Source organism: Myodes glareolus, chromosome 19 (genome assembly GCF_982192425.1).
Source record: "Myodes glareolus chromosome 19, mMyoGla1.1, whole genome shotgun sequence".
NCBI classification, from domain to species: Eukaryota; Metazoa; Chordata; class Mammalia; order Rodentia; family Cricetidae; genus Myodes; species Myodes glareolus.
Genome location: NC_142044.1, coordinates 632150 through 648382, shown reverse-complemented (window position 1 = coordinate 648382; position 16233 = coordinate 632150). Strand labels below are relative to the sequence as shown.

The following is a 16233-nucleotide window of genomic DNA, read 5'->3' as shown; positions in this document are numbered from 1 at the left end:
CTTATGAGTTAATTATCTCTGGTATTTTATTTCAGTGATGGAAATCAGACTAATGCACAGTATTGTGTTGATAATGAAGATATTCGAAGGCTACACTCATAGTTTCCAGAGGACTGTTTTCTAGTGAAACATACATCCTTCAAGATTTGCTGAATCAGGAAACATGTCCAAATCATAGAGATGTTAATTTGTGACAAAATAAAAGTAGAGATAGAATTCTGTGCTTCAATCATCTAAAATGTGACGCAGTGGGTAGGATTTGTATCAGACCCCTATTTTGCTAATTTTACATACAAGTCCATTAAAATATATTTATTCTTTAGGCATGTGGAAAATTCTGTGGTAATCCCTCTTGGGTTTATAGATGAATAATGCAATAGGGTTCTGAAGTGTCCTAATATTACATCAATTACACACACACACACACACACACACACACACACTTTGGCAGAGGTGAAATTCTTCTTTATATGCAAACTGCTTAGTTTTACTAAGGTTCTATGCACACACACTGAGATGTAAGGGCGTTGGTGGGCAGGTGGGTGTTATTGCTGAAAAATATCTTTAGCTAATTCTTATGAGCCCACTTTCTTCCCCACTGCTTAGCCTCAAGTCATCCCGCAAGTCCAACCTGAAGATGACAACGGCAGTCTCTAGATACCCTTTATCTTACTGAGATAATGTCTACAACAGTTTCCTTAGAATTATTTAATACCACTATTCATTCTTAAGTGTGCTGTGCTGCAATGTAGTATGGATAATTTAGCCAACCTGAACTATCAAAACCAATCTTTGTGTTACTGTCAGAACTAACAACAGTGAAAAAGCAGTGGGATGATTTTTGAAAAGTTTGCCAAAATTTAGAAGAACAGACGTCCCTCACCGAGATATGAAGGAACAGTTCTTAGTAGGCCTAATTGTCTTCCCACATTTCCCTCATTCTCCATTTCTTGGTATCTGTATTTCAACCATTTCTGGTTATTCCCTGTAACATTCACCTTCGTAACAACTTTTGTCCAATAAGGAGTAGGAGAAATCTGCCTAAGTAGGCAAACACCATATTTGCGATCATTGTCATTGCATGCAGCCTTGAGCTTCACAAATAAAAACAAAAAGGAGGTTTGTAGAAGCTGGAAGAAGAAGAAATCAGAACAGAAATGGGTAAGGTCTGGAGGAGGACAGTGAAAGTGCAAAGGAAAGGTGGGAAGAGGCTGTGTTAACACAGTTAGAATACATTGAATGTAGATTGAACAGAATATCATACCTGACTGTAAATCATCAGTAACAAAAGGAAGGTTGAGAAATTAGCCTAAGAGGCAAACACTCCACCATTGCTGGAGGGAATGTAAACTTGTACAATCACTCTGGAAATCAGTACGATGGTTTCTCAGAAAATTGGGGATCAACCTACCTCAGGATCCAGCCATACCACTTTTGGGCATATACCCAAAGAATGATCAATCATACTACAAGGACATTTGTTCAACTATGTTCATGGCAGCATTATTTGTAATAGTCAGAACCTGGAAACAACCTAGAAACCTCTCAACCAAAGAATGGATAAAGAAAATGTGGTACATTTACACAATGGAGTAAAAGTTAGTGGTAAAAAACAATGACATCTTGAAATTTGCATGGGAACAGATGGAACTAGAAAAAGTCATCCTGAGTGATGTAACTGAGACCCAGAAAGATGAACATGGTATGTACTCACTCATAAGTGGATACTAGCTGTAAAGTAAAGGATAATGTGCCTATAGTCCATGAGACTAGAGAAGCCAAGTAACAAGGTGAACCCTAAGAGAAACATATATAGATCCCCTGGGAAGGGGAAATAGACAAGATCTTCTGAGAAAATTGGGAGCATGGGGGTGGGGAGGAGAAAAGAGGGTGAAAGGTGAGGAGGAGGGAGGAAGGGGAGGCAGGAGGAGAACTTAAGAAAACACAATGGTAGAATGGGGGAAGGACAGAGACGGAGAGAAAGGAAAGAGATATTTTGATTGAGGGAGTCATTATCGGGCTAGCAAGAAAACCTGGCAGTAGAGAAATTCCCAGGAATCCACATGGATGACCCCAGCTAAGACCCTAAGCAATAGTGGAGAGGAGGCCCAAACTGGCCTTGCCCTGTAGTCAGATTAATGAATATCTTAAATGTCATCATAGAACCTCATAGCAACTGATGGAAACAGTCAGAGAGCCACAGTGAAGCCCTGGTCTGAGCTCTCAAAGTCCAATCAAAGAGTGGGTGGAGTGAGACTATGAGCAAAGAGGTCAAGATCATGATGGGACACCCACTGAAATAGCTTACCTGAGCTAATGGGAGCTTGCCAACTCTGGCTGACAGGGAAGGAACCAGCGTAAGACTGAACTAGGCCCTCTAAATGTGATTGACAGTTGTATGGCTGGGGCAGTCTGTGGGGCCACTGGCAGTGACCCATGACCCAGGACTTACCCCTACTGCTTGTACTGGCTTTTTGAAACCCATTCTCTTTGGAGGGATACCTTGCTCAGACTAGATACAGTAGGGAGGACCTTGGTCCTTCCTCAAAGCAAATGTGCCTTTCCCTCTCTGAGGAGTGAATGGGGGTGAGAAGGGAAGGTAAAAGGAACAGGAGGAGGGGAAGGAGTGGGAGCTGGGATTGATATGTAAAATGAAAAAAGATGTTTTTAAATAAAGAAAAAGAAAAAAAAGAAAAATTATCATCAGGCCACAGGGTGGCAGAGACAGGAGGATCTTTGAGTCTGAGGCCAGCCTGGTCTCCAGAGCAAGTTCCAGGACAGCTAGGGTTATGCAAAGAAACCCTGTCTCGAAAAACCATAAATGAATAAATAGTCATCTTCAAAAAACAAAACAAAACAAAAACCTGTAGCCTAAGATCTGGAAATATGGGTCAGTGGTTAAGAACCCATTCTGCTTTTGTAAAGAACCTGAATTTGGTTCTCAGCATTTACACTGGGAAACTCTCAACTGCCTAGTAACTGTAGCTCCAAGGTATCAGGCACCCTCTCCTTGTCTCCAAAGGAACCCACACACTTGTTCTCACACCTACCCCCCCCACATATTTATATTAAATAAAATACACCTGTGCTGATAGGTGTCGATAGCTCATTCAACAGACGCAAGAAACTGGGGCAATGAATGAGGGATGTGGAGTTGATGTGCTTAGGTTTGAACATGATGAGCTACATCCAAGGATATCCTGCACACTACAGAGTACAAATAAACCAAGACAATCACAATGTTCTGAAAAGGCAGATGTTTTCTAAATTTAAAGATGAAAATTAAGAAAATCCTTGCAACCATTTCTGCCTTTACTTACTCTCTTAATTTTAATGAAAACAAATATAGATTGAGAAGCTACAGAATGATCAGATTCATATAAACACTATTCAGTGACATAAAAGAAGAATCAGCTGAAACACGAGCAAGTCCCAAAAATATTTTGTTGAGTGAGAGAAGCCAGGCAGATTGTATACTTACATGAGAAGTTCTAGACACAAAACCATAGCTACATGCCATGTCCAGCATGGCATGCCATGTCCAGGGATGGATCTGACTGGGGAGATGAGGAAAGGACACACACAGAGACATGCAGAAAATCTGGAATCTGGTAGATCAGGCTCTCTAATGGAGGAATTGAAACATCCTGGAAGCTCCCTATGGTTACTATATAGGGTTGAACAGGGAGGTGGGGTTGTTGCATACAGCTGAATAAGGAGGTGGGTTATTACACACAGATAAACAAGGAGAAGGGGTTTAGGGCAAAAATCTGGAGCAAGGACACAGGTTTAACCAATCTTAGTAGGAGCAGTCTCTGTAAGGAAGCAGGTAATAAAAATCTAAGAGAGGACAGATATGGTGGACATTTTCTTCATATACTATTAACACCCTCACGTGGATCAGAGAAAGGCTTTGTCATTTCCCTGGGCATCACCAGCTAGGGAAGGGGTTTTGTCACTTCCCTGGGTCTAAGTCTAGGGACCCTAACATGGCCATGCTAAATAAAGACACACTCAGGACTTCTCTACTCAGGGCTTCCTCCACTCCCCGTAACTGAAAGTAGAAAAGCCTTGCTTGTTAGTGAGAAAGGAGACAGAGAAAGAAATGGACTACAAAGAGGCCCAAGGGAATCTTGTGTATGATGAAAACAGTCTCTACCATGGTTGTAGTAATGATTACTGCATATGTTTTCAGAGTTCATTCAACTACCTATTTAAATTGATAATTTATTCCTTATAGAAAGATGCTCCAGCTGTCCCAGCTGGACATGTCCATGGCCTCCTGGGAGTTGCCAGAACAACTGAGATAAACACAATCTCTGTCTCCCCAAACCTCCTCTGTCTAACACCCCACCTTAGACCCTGGCATACCATAGCTGCTACAGAGGATTCCTTTCTTACACTCCCACTGCCTTACACAATCTCTGTCTCCCCAAACCTCCTCTGTCTAACACCTCAGCCTTAGACCCTGACACACCATAGCTGCTACAGAAGATTCCTTTATTACACTCCCACTGCCTTACACAATCTCTGTCTCCCCAAACCTCCTCTGTCTGACACCCCACCTTAGACCCTGACACATCATAGCTGCTACAGAGGATTCCTTTCTTACACTCCCACTGCCTCCCTGAGGTTCAGATTCTGCTGCCTAGCTCAGAAGGTTGCTAATACAACCCCATTGAAGGTTATATTGTAAGGGACCTGATAACTCTTTGCTGGAATACAGGTCTTAACTATTCTTCTGTGACCAATTTCCCAAAAGGACAAGAAGACAGACTTGCTCTTTTATCAACATTTAAATTCAGTTTCTTTATGGCTAACTGGCTTGTTGTGGTGGTGAGATCTTGCTTTTGTCATAACCCCACGAATAATGATGCCCAGGTTCTAGGCTCTGAGAAGCACAGAAAGGGTCCTAACCTTAAAGGAGTCTTAACTGGAGCACAGAAGTGCGACATCCAGACCCGTGCAGAAATCTCACTTCTTCACCACCAGGCATAACTGCTAACCTTTTCCTTCACCTCACAGCCACAGGAATAATACAAGTCTGAAATTCTGAATAACTTAAGTTGCATTCTCAGAATTATAGTTGTTACTAATAAAGATTTATATCAGAATATCTATAAAAAATTACATATTTTGTATCATATTAAGTAAATGTAAATTCAGTGAGTGCCTATGATGTGCCCAACACATACAAGCTCTCTGATAGACACTGTCTCATCTGTTTCCCACACTAATTCTGATAGTGACAAATATCTTTATAAAGATCAGTAACATGCCAGTTTCTTTGGAGATAAGTTCTCTAAAGTCCAGGAAAAAATAACCCATTATTTAACATTTGGTTAGTGTAAATATGCTTCTAAAATCATTTGAAATTCACATGAAATCTGGAATCCTCACTTGAGCTGTGGACCAAGCTTGGTTTGAATTTGTATTTCTCTGAGCTTGGTTCTTTTGCAGACACTTTGAAGCTCTGTGCAGACCTAGACAAGTAGTTTCCATCTGGGCTAGTTTTCTTGATTCATAATAAAGAAACTAGATTCTACATGATTGTACTTTGAAATGATTCTTAAAAACATTCATAAAATTTACACAGTATCAATTGCTGGGATGATTTCTAGCTCTAAAAGGAATACACACAATTTTCTCTTCCGCTCAGACTGACTTTCCATGCTGTGGGTCTTATTCTGCCCTTGAGTTTGTCTTACATTCTTTAGTGTGGTGAACTAATTAATGGGAAAAATATATGAAGCTTCAGGTTTTAATGAGTCTATGAGGGCCATCCTAACAGATTCATGTTCTCTCCTAACTGTTCTATAAATGGCCACCGGACCAGAACGTCCTCTATCAGAAGTCCTCCCCCGTCACTCACTTGCTCGGGATACTTGCTCCCAGTGATCTCTGCTACAGTGTTGAAGGAATCTGCATCTGGGTAGCTCTTTGCTCCCATCTCCAGATGGATGACAATTTTGTTCCCACGAGAAGCCATTCGTGACATCATTTCTGCATCTTCCACTGTAATACAGGCTGTTGGGATCTTGGGCACACCATCTTGATATTCCTGAATACCTGTGTGAGGACTTGAGAAAATGCATCACCAGATTACCTTAAGGGCGAAAACTTATCCAAAGCACTTACATGTTGACCCAGACTTTTACTGATGTATGTGTGGATTTGCTTTTTATATGAATATAACTTTTAGCTTTGATAAAACTGTGCAAACCTAAGTTTAATAATTACGTCATTTAAAAGATTACATTTTTGTAGTTTGGACAATCCTAATGTGGCAAATTGACATAATCTCTTCAGGCTAGTGACAGTGCTGTCACAACCAAGAATAACTGTAGTAAGGAGGTTGCTTGTTCGTCCCCAGCTGCCCAGGCCCAAAATAATCACTCAGAAACTATATTATTTAAATCACTACTTGGCCAATTACATAAGCATATTGTTAGCTAGCTCTTACATATATTATTAACCCATTTCCAGTATTTTATATTTTACTGTGAGGCTAGTGGTCTACTGGCAAGGCCCACTGGCAGCTGGCATCTTTCCCTTCTGGTGGCTACATGGTGTCTTTCTGACTCTGCCACCTTTCTTTCAGCATTCAGTTTAGTTTTCCCTGCCTACATCTATTCTGCCCTGCCAGGCCCAAGACAGCTTCTATATTAACCAATGGTAATCACAGCATGAAGAGGGGAATCCCACAACAAATAACCAGGAAATGAACTCATGTAAAGAAGGCAAGGGAGCTTCTGAAACCCATCAAGGTTATAGACAAGATCCACATGTGTGGCAAGAAACCAGTTCAGATTCCCTCAGCTCTATAATTACTGACTAACACTGGGCCTCCCCTCTATCCGTCCAAATACAAAGCACAGAATATTTAACCCTGTGATTATGCATAAAATTGCATAGAAAAAAACAGTAAAACAACCAAGAAATATTTGTAATGCTATTAAGAAATGTTGATTATTTTGTCAGAGGAAAAGGAAATTTATTATCTTTATAGCACTAAAATAAACAGTTATTTGTGATGGTTAATCTATATATTTATGTCTGCATGTGTGGGTCCACATATATGTATGTGTGGGCACACATGGATGTGGATATACAACTGCACATGTCATGTAAATGTACATATGGAGGTCAGAAGTTGATATTAGGTATTTTTATCTAGTGGTTGCTTTATTTACTGAGTCAAGTTCTCTTGATGAAGAGCCCAGAACTTGCCGATTCATATAATCTATCTAGCATACACCTAACGGTTACCTTTTTCTGCCTCCCGAGGTTCTAGGATAACAGGCAGGCAGGCTACATTTACTCAGCATTTTTTTTTTCTTTTGGTTATCATTTAAGTCTAAAGAGTCTTTTTTGTTTCTTTTTTTTAATTGTTCCTTCTTTTTTTGATTTTTATTGAGCTCTACAATTTTCTCTGCTACCCTCCCTGTCTCTCCCAAGGTCCCCATGCTCCCAATTTACTCAGAAGATCTTGTCGTTTTTCTGCTTCCCATGTTTTATATGGGTTTTGAGAATCCAAGATCTGGTCCTCATACTCTCATGGCAAGCATTTTGACCCCAGAGACATCTCCTCAGTCTCTATGACACCAAATTTCAACTAGATACTTAACAGGTTAGTAAACTGCACTTCTGAGTGTGAGTGTGAGGGAGATCTGAATGCAAACAGTATCACCCAAAAGCTGGGGTCCATATAAAATTAAAAGAGGAGTAAGCCCTTTACCACAGACATTCTCTGTGTTATGACTGCCATGCAGTGAAAGCCTCTGACACATTCTCCTCCATTATAATATTCTGATATAGCTTCGCCATAAAGCAATGGTTACAACCAACCTTGGGTTGAGGCCATAAAATTCAGAGACAAAATAATTCTTTCCTCTTTTAAACTCATCTCAGGTGTCTGTCATGGTGACTGAAATTCTGAATAACCCAGAAAATTCGCAAGACCAAGATGCTAAAATCAAGTGTACAGTGTTTAACACATACAAAATATTCCAACAACTCAATAATAAAAATAAAATTCAGCCAGGTAGTGGCGCATGGTTTTAATTCCATCACTTGGGAGGCAGAGGTAGGTGGATCTCTGTCAGTTCGAGGCCAGCCTGGTTTACAGAGCAAGTTTTGGGATGGGCTCCAAAGCCACAGTGAGGAACCTTGTTTCAAAAAACCAAAAACCAAAAACCAAAAAAAAAAAAAAACCCACAACAACAATAACAAAAAACAATGGAAGAGCAAGACTCAAAAGATACTTCTCTAAAGAAGATAGAACAAGTAGTAAGAACATGAAAATATTAATACATGTCCTTTGTCCTTGGTCATTATGGAAATGTAAATCACAACCATGAGGAGCTGCTACCTCACAGTCACGAAAGCAGCTCTGAGGAAAAGACAGATGGAAACCAGTTCTGGGGAGGATGTGGGGAAGATGGAATACTCATGACTGGGACAGGAACAGCAATCTATTTTTGCCTGTGGGTTTGAATACTCGGGCTCCAGCTTGTGATGCTACTGTAGGAGATTGTAGAAACTGTGGGACTATGGCTACACAGTAGAGTGGACCACTGGATGTGGTCCTTGAAGGTAATACCCATGTAAGGTTCATGTCCAATCTCTCTGCTTCCTGGGCTTTCAGAGAAGGGAGGAAACTCCTCCTACAAGCTCTTGTCTCCATGAGTTACATCACGAATTCTCTGAAACTTCCTGAAGTTGCTTTGTTCAGCTATTTTGTCCCAGTGCCCAGAAAAACCATTAACACACCACATGACTCAGTGCTTCTAAACATACCCAAGAGAACTGAAAAACACACACATTAAAAGTTTCCACAGCAGTCTTCTTCTCCTTCTCCTTCTCCTTCTCCTTCTTCCTCTTCTTCCTCTTCCTCTTTTTCTTTCTTTCTTTCTTTTTTCATTTAGGTTTTAACCATAATCTGGGTTTTACATTTTATTGAATATAGACTTTTTTTCATACAGCACATAGGAGCATTATTCTTAACAGTCAAAAAGCACTTGGTGGATAAGCCTAATATCCATCAACTAATATCCATGGGTAAATAACATATGGCATATCCATACTGTGTAATATTATCCAACCATTCAAAATGATATCTTAGTACATGCTACAACAAAGATGAACTTTGAAAACATTATTCTAAGTGAGAAAAGATCCAAATGAACACATGTTGTAAAATTCTACTTATATAACCTGTGCAGAGCAGACATGTTTGTTGAGATAGAAACTAAAACGTAGTTTGTTTACAAATGGTAGTCACGAGGGCAATGTTAGTGAATGCTGGTGGGTATTGAGTTTCTTTGGGGTGGTAATTAAAATGTTCTAAACTCAGTGAGTGTTTGCACAACTCTGTGAACATATCAAAATGACAGCACTGAGAAATTTGGAGGCAGATTTCGTAACTTTTGGATCATATGCAAGGAAAAAATTCATTTATAAAAATCAAGCTGCAAGTTCCAGATTTTAAAGAAGAAAATCTTAGTATTTTCTCATTTGGAAAAATGTGTTTCTGTATACCTAGTTTATGAGATTTATGATAGCATACACAAAATATAAAGTGAACATATTTTAAAAAAATGAAACTTGAAAGCTGCCACCAGGTCCTTAAATTTCTTGTGCATCTTACAAAAGTGACATAATTTGAAGACACCTGAATATTTTCCATATATCTACATAAAATGCATACTATGTTTAAGCAAGTAAGTTTGAAATTTCCCACCTGATTGCCACACATAGCTCTAACGTCTTTAAAGCTAATCAATGCTGACTAGTTTTCTAAAGACACCAGGTTCTTTATACTGCTGAAGATTTTGAATGTGCAAGGCTCACAGCAGACCCAGAGAGCAGCTGCATACTGCTAATGTCATATGCTGTGGAAAACATGTGACAGGAAGATAGTTACTTGTTTCCAGGAGGAGCATGCTGTGTTTTGTAGGTGCAAATAACACATTGGCTAAGTACATACAGGGTACTTGGAGCTTGGGACTGTTTCTGAAGAAAGGATTTGGCCATAAGAATGGCACACAGATTAAGCTTTTGAAGCTGCAGGCTCTTGTATCTGAACTTCTAAAAACGTCTTTATTAGAGATGTTTTAAAAGAAATACTTTCTCTGTTTAGTAGAATGTCTTGTTTGTCTTAAAAAGTAATTTGAAAGTAACTCTCTTGGAATAATTACAATTGGCTTTATTGTATTTTTTTCTTTTAGATCTAGCATCTTAAAAGTAAATTCATCTCAGACTTTTAAACTGTCACTAACCATAGTAAAAGTAAATTCATTTAAGACTATTATACTGTCATTAACTACACAAAAGCATAAAAGTTTCTACCATATAATTTCACAAAGGGAAAAACCAAAACAGTCTCTCCCTCCATGAGTTAAGAACAAAAGACCTGCCCCGGAGAGAAGCGGGGTATGGGTGGGAGCCACCTTTTATTTCCAACTTCTGCAATTCAGTTGAAAGGGTAGAAAAGAGGCAGAACAAAGTCAGATTCTTATATGTATTCCACAGGGAAAAAGAGCTGCATGGGGGTGTGTTCCCAACAGACATGATCAGTATTTTAATCTCTACAGACCCGAGTGAAGAAACAGTTTACAAGCAGAGGTTCAGAAACAAGTATCTTCCCAAACAGAACAAGGCACCCAACAAGACTAGAGTGTGAAAAGAAGGAAGATGGTCAGGATGCTTAGAAGAAAAAGCAACTCTAAGTTTTAATAGCCATAGCACCGAGAAACAACTTCTGGTTTCTTTCTCTAAAATTCAAAAATGTAGAGGAGATACAAGGACAGCATGAAGTATCTCCCTGTGAAACAATTTCAGAAATTTTTTAAATACCTAAAATTTTACACTTCGCATTTTGGCATTTAAAAAGTCTGACATAAACATTAATTTTGTTATGTAATTTGTAACTCAAACAGCATCACAAAACATATGTTTTCTATTTAATTTTGTTTCTTCATATACAGTTTTTGTTTATTTATACTTGTTTCATCACATGAATTTAGTTACCCTCTCATTTTCTATTCTAATATAGCATATCTGTAGCAGTATTAATCAAAATGAAGACTTAGAATAATAAATTATCAATGTATATGGTTTATTTAACAATGATTGTGAAAGTGATAAAGATATGAGACACCAAAATAATTTGAAAGGTGTCAACTCTAACTTTAGCCAAAGAAATGTCCTGTGTGATCAACTACTTACTCTTGTCTGTGTCAGCTCTAACAGAAAAACCCTGTAACTTATTAATTAAGCTAATTAATTAGAGCAAAAGGCATCTAAATATCAGTTAAATGGGTGTATTTAAATATCAGTTAAATGGGGAGTCAGGCAGAAGTCCTATTTTGTTACATAGCAAGACTATAGGTAGGTCAATGACCAATGGTAGATGATAGGTAGATAGGCAGATGATAGGAAGACAGACAGATAGATGATTGACAGTAGATGGACTGGTAATGGACAGAGAGACAAACAGAAAACAGTTGACTCAGATCACTGTCTTTCATTTAGTAGCAGCCTAAATTTCCACTGTACATTATCATTAGCTCATGTCTTCTTACCAGTAGTGGTAGTTCTTGGCTAACATCAAGTGAGGACATTTGAAATGTTTAACATTCATTATTCTTTAAAATTTAAATAAAAACAGAACAGTGAGTAAAATTTTAACTATCCAAACATGAAGACTTTAATTCAAATCTCCAGAACTCATAAAAAGCTTACATAGTCTCCAGAAGCTAACAGCCTGGCTAATTTGGCTTGCATAGAGGTGGGTAATGAAGAGAGTATGTTCCAAACAAGATAGAAAGAGAGAATCAACCCTGACATGCACATGCAAAGTTTGGCATATATGCACCCACACTCCCACAGGGGACTGTATACATACACACATACATTTTAAATGCTCCCAGAAAGAGAAAGTCAGAGACTTGAGGAAATAGATATGAGAGAAAGTATTAATTGTTTTCAATGCATAACACACTAGACATGAACCTAAGAACACTTATTGGGTGGAGAGAGAAGACACATGATTAAGTCAAGGCCTATTTCCCTACTGGAGGATTTGCATGTACACTAGTCTCTCACAGGCACTGAGAAATAATGGTATTGGGAAGCCTACTTCACTAAACATTTCCTAAGTCCCATTGGCCATGGAAAGTTTTTCACACACACTTCTTCCATCTCATAAAGAACTGGGTTTTGTGAAATACCAATTCATTCTTTTGTAAGAAAAACTAAGACAGGAGTATAGCTCATGGTATCCCAGTTATTAAAACATTCTAGAAAGAGTATTTCCCATCTATCCTATGTAGAGACCTCTCCACTCGCTCTCCCTATCAGAAAGGAAGGTCCAAAGCTATGCTGTAGAAAATCTGAAGTGTGACCACGGTTTTGTTCTTTGCTCAGGACCTGTCATTCCCCACAAGTCCCACTCTACTCCTCAGCTCAAATAGCCTGTTACCTTACTGAAGGTGCCTTTCCTTCTGCATGATTGACTCCCCCCTCCCCCAGGCATGCTGCTCCCTCCAGGTGATAATAGCTGAACATTTTGTTTCAGGTTCAATTAGATGGCTCTTCCCGTAAGCCTTCTGCAGTCACCTGGGTGGCACTGGAGATGCCCATCCTCAACTGCCCTTTCTGTGTTGTTCCGTAGACAAGTGCTTTACCATCACATGCTAGACTGTGCTTCTCAAAAGTCAAGGCCATGTCTAACTCTTCTTTCTATAAAGCAAGAATTTACAGGATCAACCATATTTTAAGTTTTTATAGATGTTGTTTGATGATATCTTTGTTTTCAACGAATGTATTCATGCTGGATGTTTGATAATAAAAATATTAAAAAAGCATATTCTTTAGTAAAATGACAGTATTTTATAATTTTTTAAAATAAAAAACAAATCTTCAAAACACATTACTAATAAATATGTAGTTCAGATAAAAGTTATTTTAAAACCCTATAAAATGTACAAAAAGGAAAAAATAAACTATACAACATACATTAATGTAACTAAGATTTTTAAAATGTATGCAAGGATGAAATACTTGAAATGAATTTAAATGAACTTAAAAAAATAAAATGTTGGGTCTAGAAAATGGCTTAGTTGCTAAAATGTTGTGGTAGAGGTGGACAAAGATCACATTCCTACACAAATATCAAAGGATCAGAGAAGGAGCTCTGTCTTTCTGTGGTTGTTTGAGTAAGAGAGGCCCCACAGGCTTATACAATTGAATGCTTGGTCACCAGGGATTGGAACTGTTTGAAAGGATTACAAGGAGTAGGAGGCATGGCCTTGTTAGGAGAAGTATGTCAACGACTTTGTGGTTTCAAAAGTCCACATCAGGCCCAGTCTCCTCTCTCTGCCTGAGGATCAGGATGAAGCTCTCAGGTATTGCTTCAGCATCTGCCTGCAAGGCACTATGCTCTCTGCCATGCTAATAATGGACTAAGCCTCTGAAACGCTTAGTAAGCCTCTAATTAAATGCCTTCCTTTACAAGGGCTGCCTTGGTCATGGTGTTTCTTCACTACAACAGAACAGTGACTGAGACAATTCTTTCAGTACCCTGCTGTTTCCTTTCGCACTTAGATAATAAGAGTAGAAGCTTGAAGGACCAATAGCTATCTGTGTCCACTGTCAGCCAGCACAAGGACAAACGTATAGGTGTAAAACAGAGAGAATGAGCCTGGGCTTCTCACAACATAACAAGTCAGCCACCTACCATGATTTTTTGTGTGAAGTATTAAGCCCTTATTTTTGTAAGATGTAGTAATGAGTAAATTTTTGTGTCAACTCGATTAGCCACAAAGTGCTCTGGCATGTGGTCAAACGTGCAGCCGTGTCCATGAAGGTGTTTTGTGAAGACCCTACTGTTGGAATCAGAACACATTGCCTTTCCCAGAGTGGATTAACCTAGTGGGTTAACTGAGGAGAGGGACAGATCAAAAAGTTGAAAGGGAAAGCTGCAGACAACTTCAGATAAACCAAAACTCAGCTAGTATGTTCTCAAGTGTCATGACTCAGTTTCTATAGCCTGTTCTGTGTATGTAGAGATCTTTCAATATGTAGCTATGTAGCAAAATTTATAAAAAAAAAAAAACATGTTCTGGTTGTTTTTCTTTGTAAAAGAGATTCCTTGGCACTATGGCAGAAAAGAAAGATATAAAATGATGTTTTCTATAATCTCCATGTGTAAAATGTGAAAATCTGGAAGAAATGAAACAGAGGAGTCACATACCAGGTAACCAGGGAATGAAAGAATTCTGCATCTTAAAACAACCAGCAACAAACCAGGAACCACACAGATGAAGGAACATTAAGGTGGCACAGTGAAATACAAGAACTGTACACATGATACATTTGATAAAGAACTAATAATGAATTTACAGAGATGGAAACATACTTAACACTAATTTGGGTTTTCAAAGCCCCACAATCATTCTGTTGATGCAAATGGTAGCATAACCAATAAACAGAATCAAACACTCTTGAAAGTGTGTGCCTGTGCCACAACTAGTGAAGAGCCCAGAAGAGCTAAAGAGCTAGCATGTTGCTGGCGCAGTGAGCATGGAATTTAACAGAAAAATGTACGGTGTGGGAGGCCCTTCTTTCTATGTGTTGCTTTTATTGGTTAATGAATAAAGAAACTGCCTTGGCCTGTTGATAAGGTAGAACTTAGGTAGGCAGGAAAGACAGAACTGAATGCTGGGAGGAAGAAGGGCAGAGTCAGGGAGACATCATGGAGCCGCCAGAGTCTGACATGCCAAATCTTTGCGGTTAGCCACTGCCATGTGGCAATATACAGATTAATAGAAATGGGTTAAATTAATATAAGAGTTAGCCAATGGGAAGCTACAGCTAATGGGCCAAGCAGTGTTTTAATTAATATAGTTTCTGTGTGGTTATCTTGGTTCTGAGCAGCTGGGACAAACAATCAGCCTCCTCCCCCAACACAAGTGCTGAAATGATTTTTTTTCTGCCATTAGTCATGTGACATGCTAATCATTACATAGATGTGATGATTCCTTCTGCAGTGACGGGCCACCAATGTGCCATCTATGACGAATCAGAGAGCTAGCATTTTCTTGGTATCAATCACAACTGAGTGCTAGGGCTATCTGTATACAGCAGACAGATTTTTTTAATTTATTTTTTTAAATTTTATTTTACATTCAAACCACATTTCTCTCCCCCACCTCTCCTCCCAAAGGGAATCCATATTATTAGCAATGCATTTTTGATGATCTGTCTTTTTATTTAAAAATATTATAAAGTATTGTCATTTTCCTAAAGAATAATTAGGTAATTATTTATTAATTATTAGATTAATTCTGAGATGGGTACCAAAATGCTCATTTCTGAAGTGTAGTTACAAACACAGAATCCATAAATACATCAAATACCTCAAACTTAAGAAATGGTGAACATTAAAGCCAGGTTTTATTCTTTATATGTTTAAGGGAATCTATTTAAACCTCAAATCTTTAATAGTCCTTTGGCAGAGACTGAAAGACTCTTTCATGCCTCAAAGGCAGCACGGTGTGTAGATGGCCATTCTCATTATCAACCATCTTGTGTGCACATTCATGTACCAGTGTCACACAGCACTGATTTTAACTGCATATTTTATACCTACTTATGCACCTTTGATTTTTCCAAATAATCAGCTCCATAACAACAAAAACATTATTGGTTTTGATTTCATACATCATGTGTCTACAGCACAATTTTTACTTCATTATCATGGTTTTGGAAAACATGTATTAAATTTGCCAACGTATGGTTTCTTGCATCACTTTTCATCATAGAATCATCTCCCTTAGCTTTGCTTCCATCTATTATCCAGGCAAACATTCCCATTTACCAATCCTGGGTCAGAATAGCATAGAGAACTTGCTAGAACAGATATTGACTTCAACCTCCAGAATGTCAGATTGAGAAGATAAAGTCAGAGAACTTTTATTTCCAACAAACTCCGAAGGATACTGGTCCACAGTGTTGGAGAGTTGGCGCCTTTATCCAAAAATGGGTCTATTTAAAGGCAAATTCCTGTCCTCAGAGAAAGAATGTTCTCCTTGGGCATTCGTGCCTGTAAAGTCACTCATCAATGTGTACCCATCATTAATGGAAGTGCCAGAAAGTAATAAGGTCCAGCTGCTAAGAAATTGACACATACATGATGTCTGGTAGGACTATTATTGACAACAAATATAA

The 16233-nt window shown here is 38.6% G+C and overlaps 1 protein-coding gene across 3 annotated transcripts in view; it reads right to left on the bottom strand.

The window, feature by feature from the left end:
* Positions 1 to 16233, bottom strand: part of Cpq (carboxypeptidase Q) — a 400620-nt gene that overhangs the window by 237255 nt on the left and 147132 nt on the right. For all 3 annotated transcript variants that reach the window (XM_048457233.3, XM_048457231.3, XM_048457232.2), the window contains one exon: positions 5873 to 6080. In XM_048457233.3, coding sequence (XP_048313190.1) covers positions 5873 to 6080 — 208 coding nt within the window. The remainder of the gene's footprint in view (positions 1 to 5872; positions 6081 to 16233) is intronic.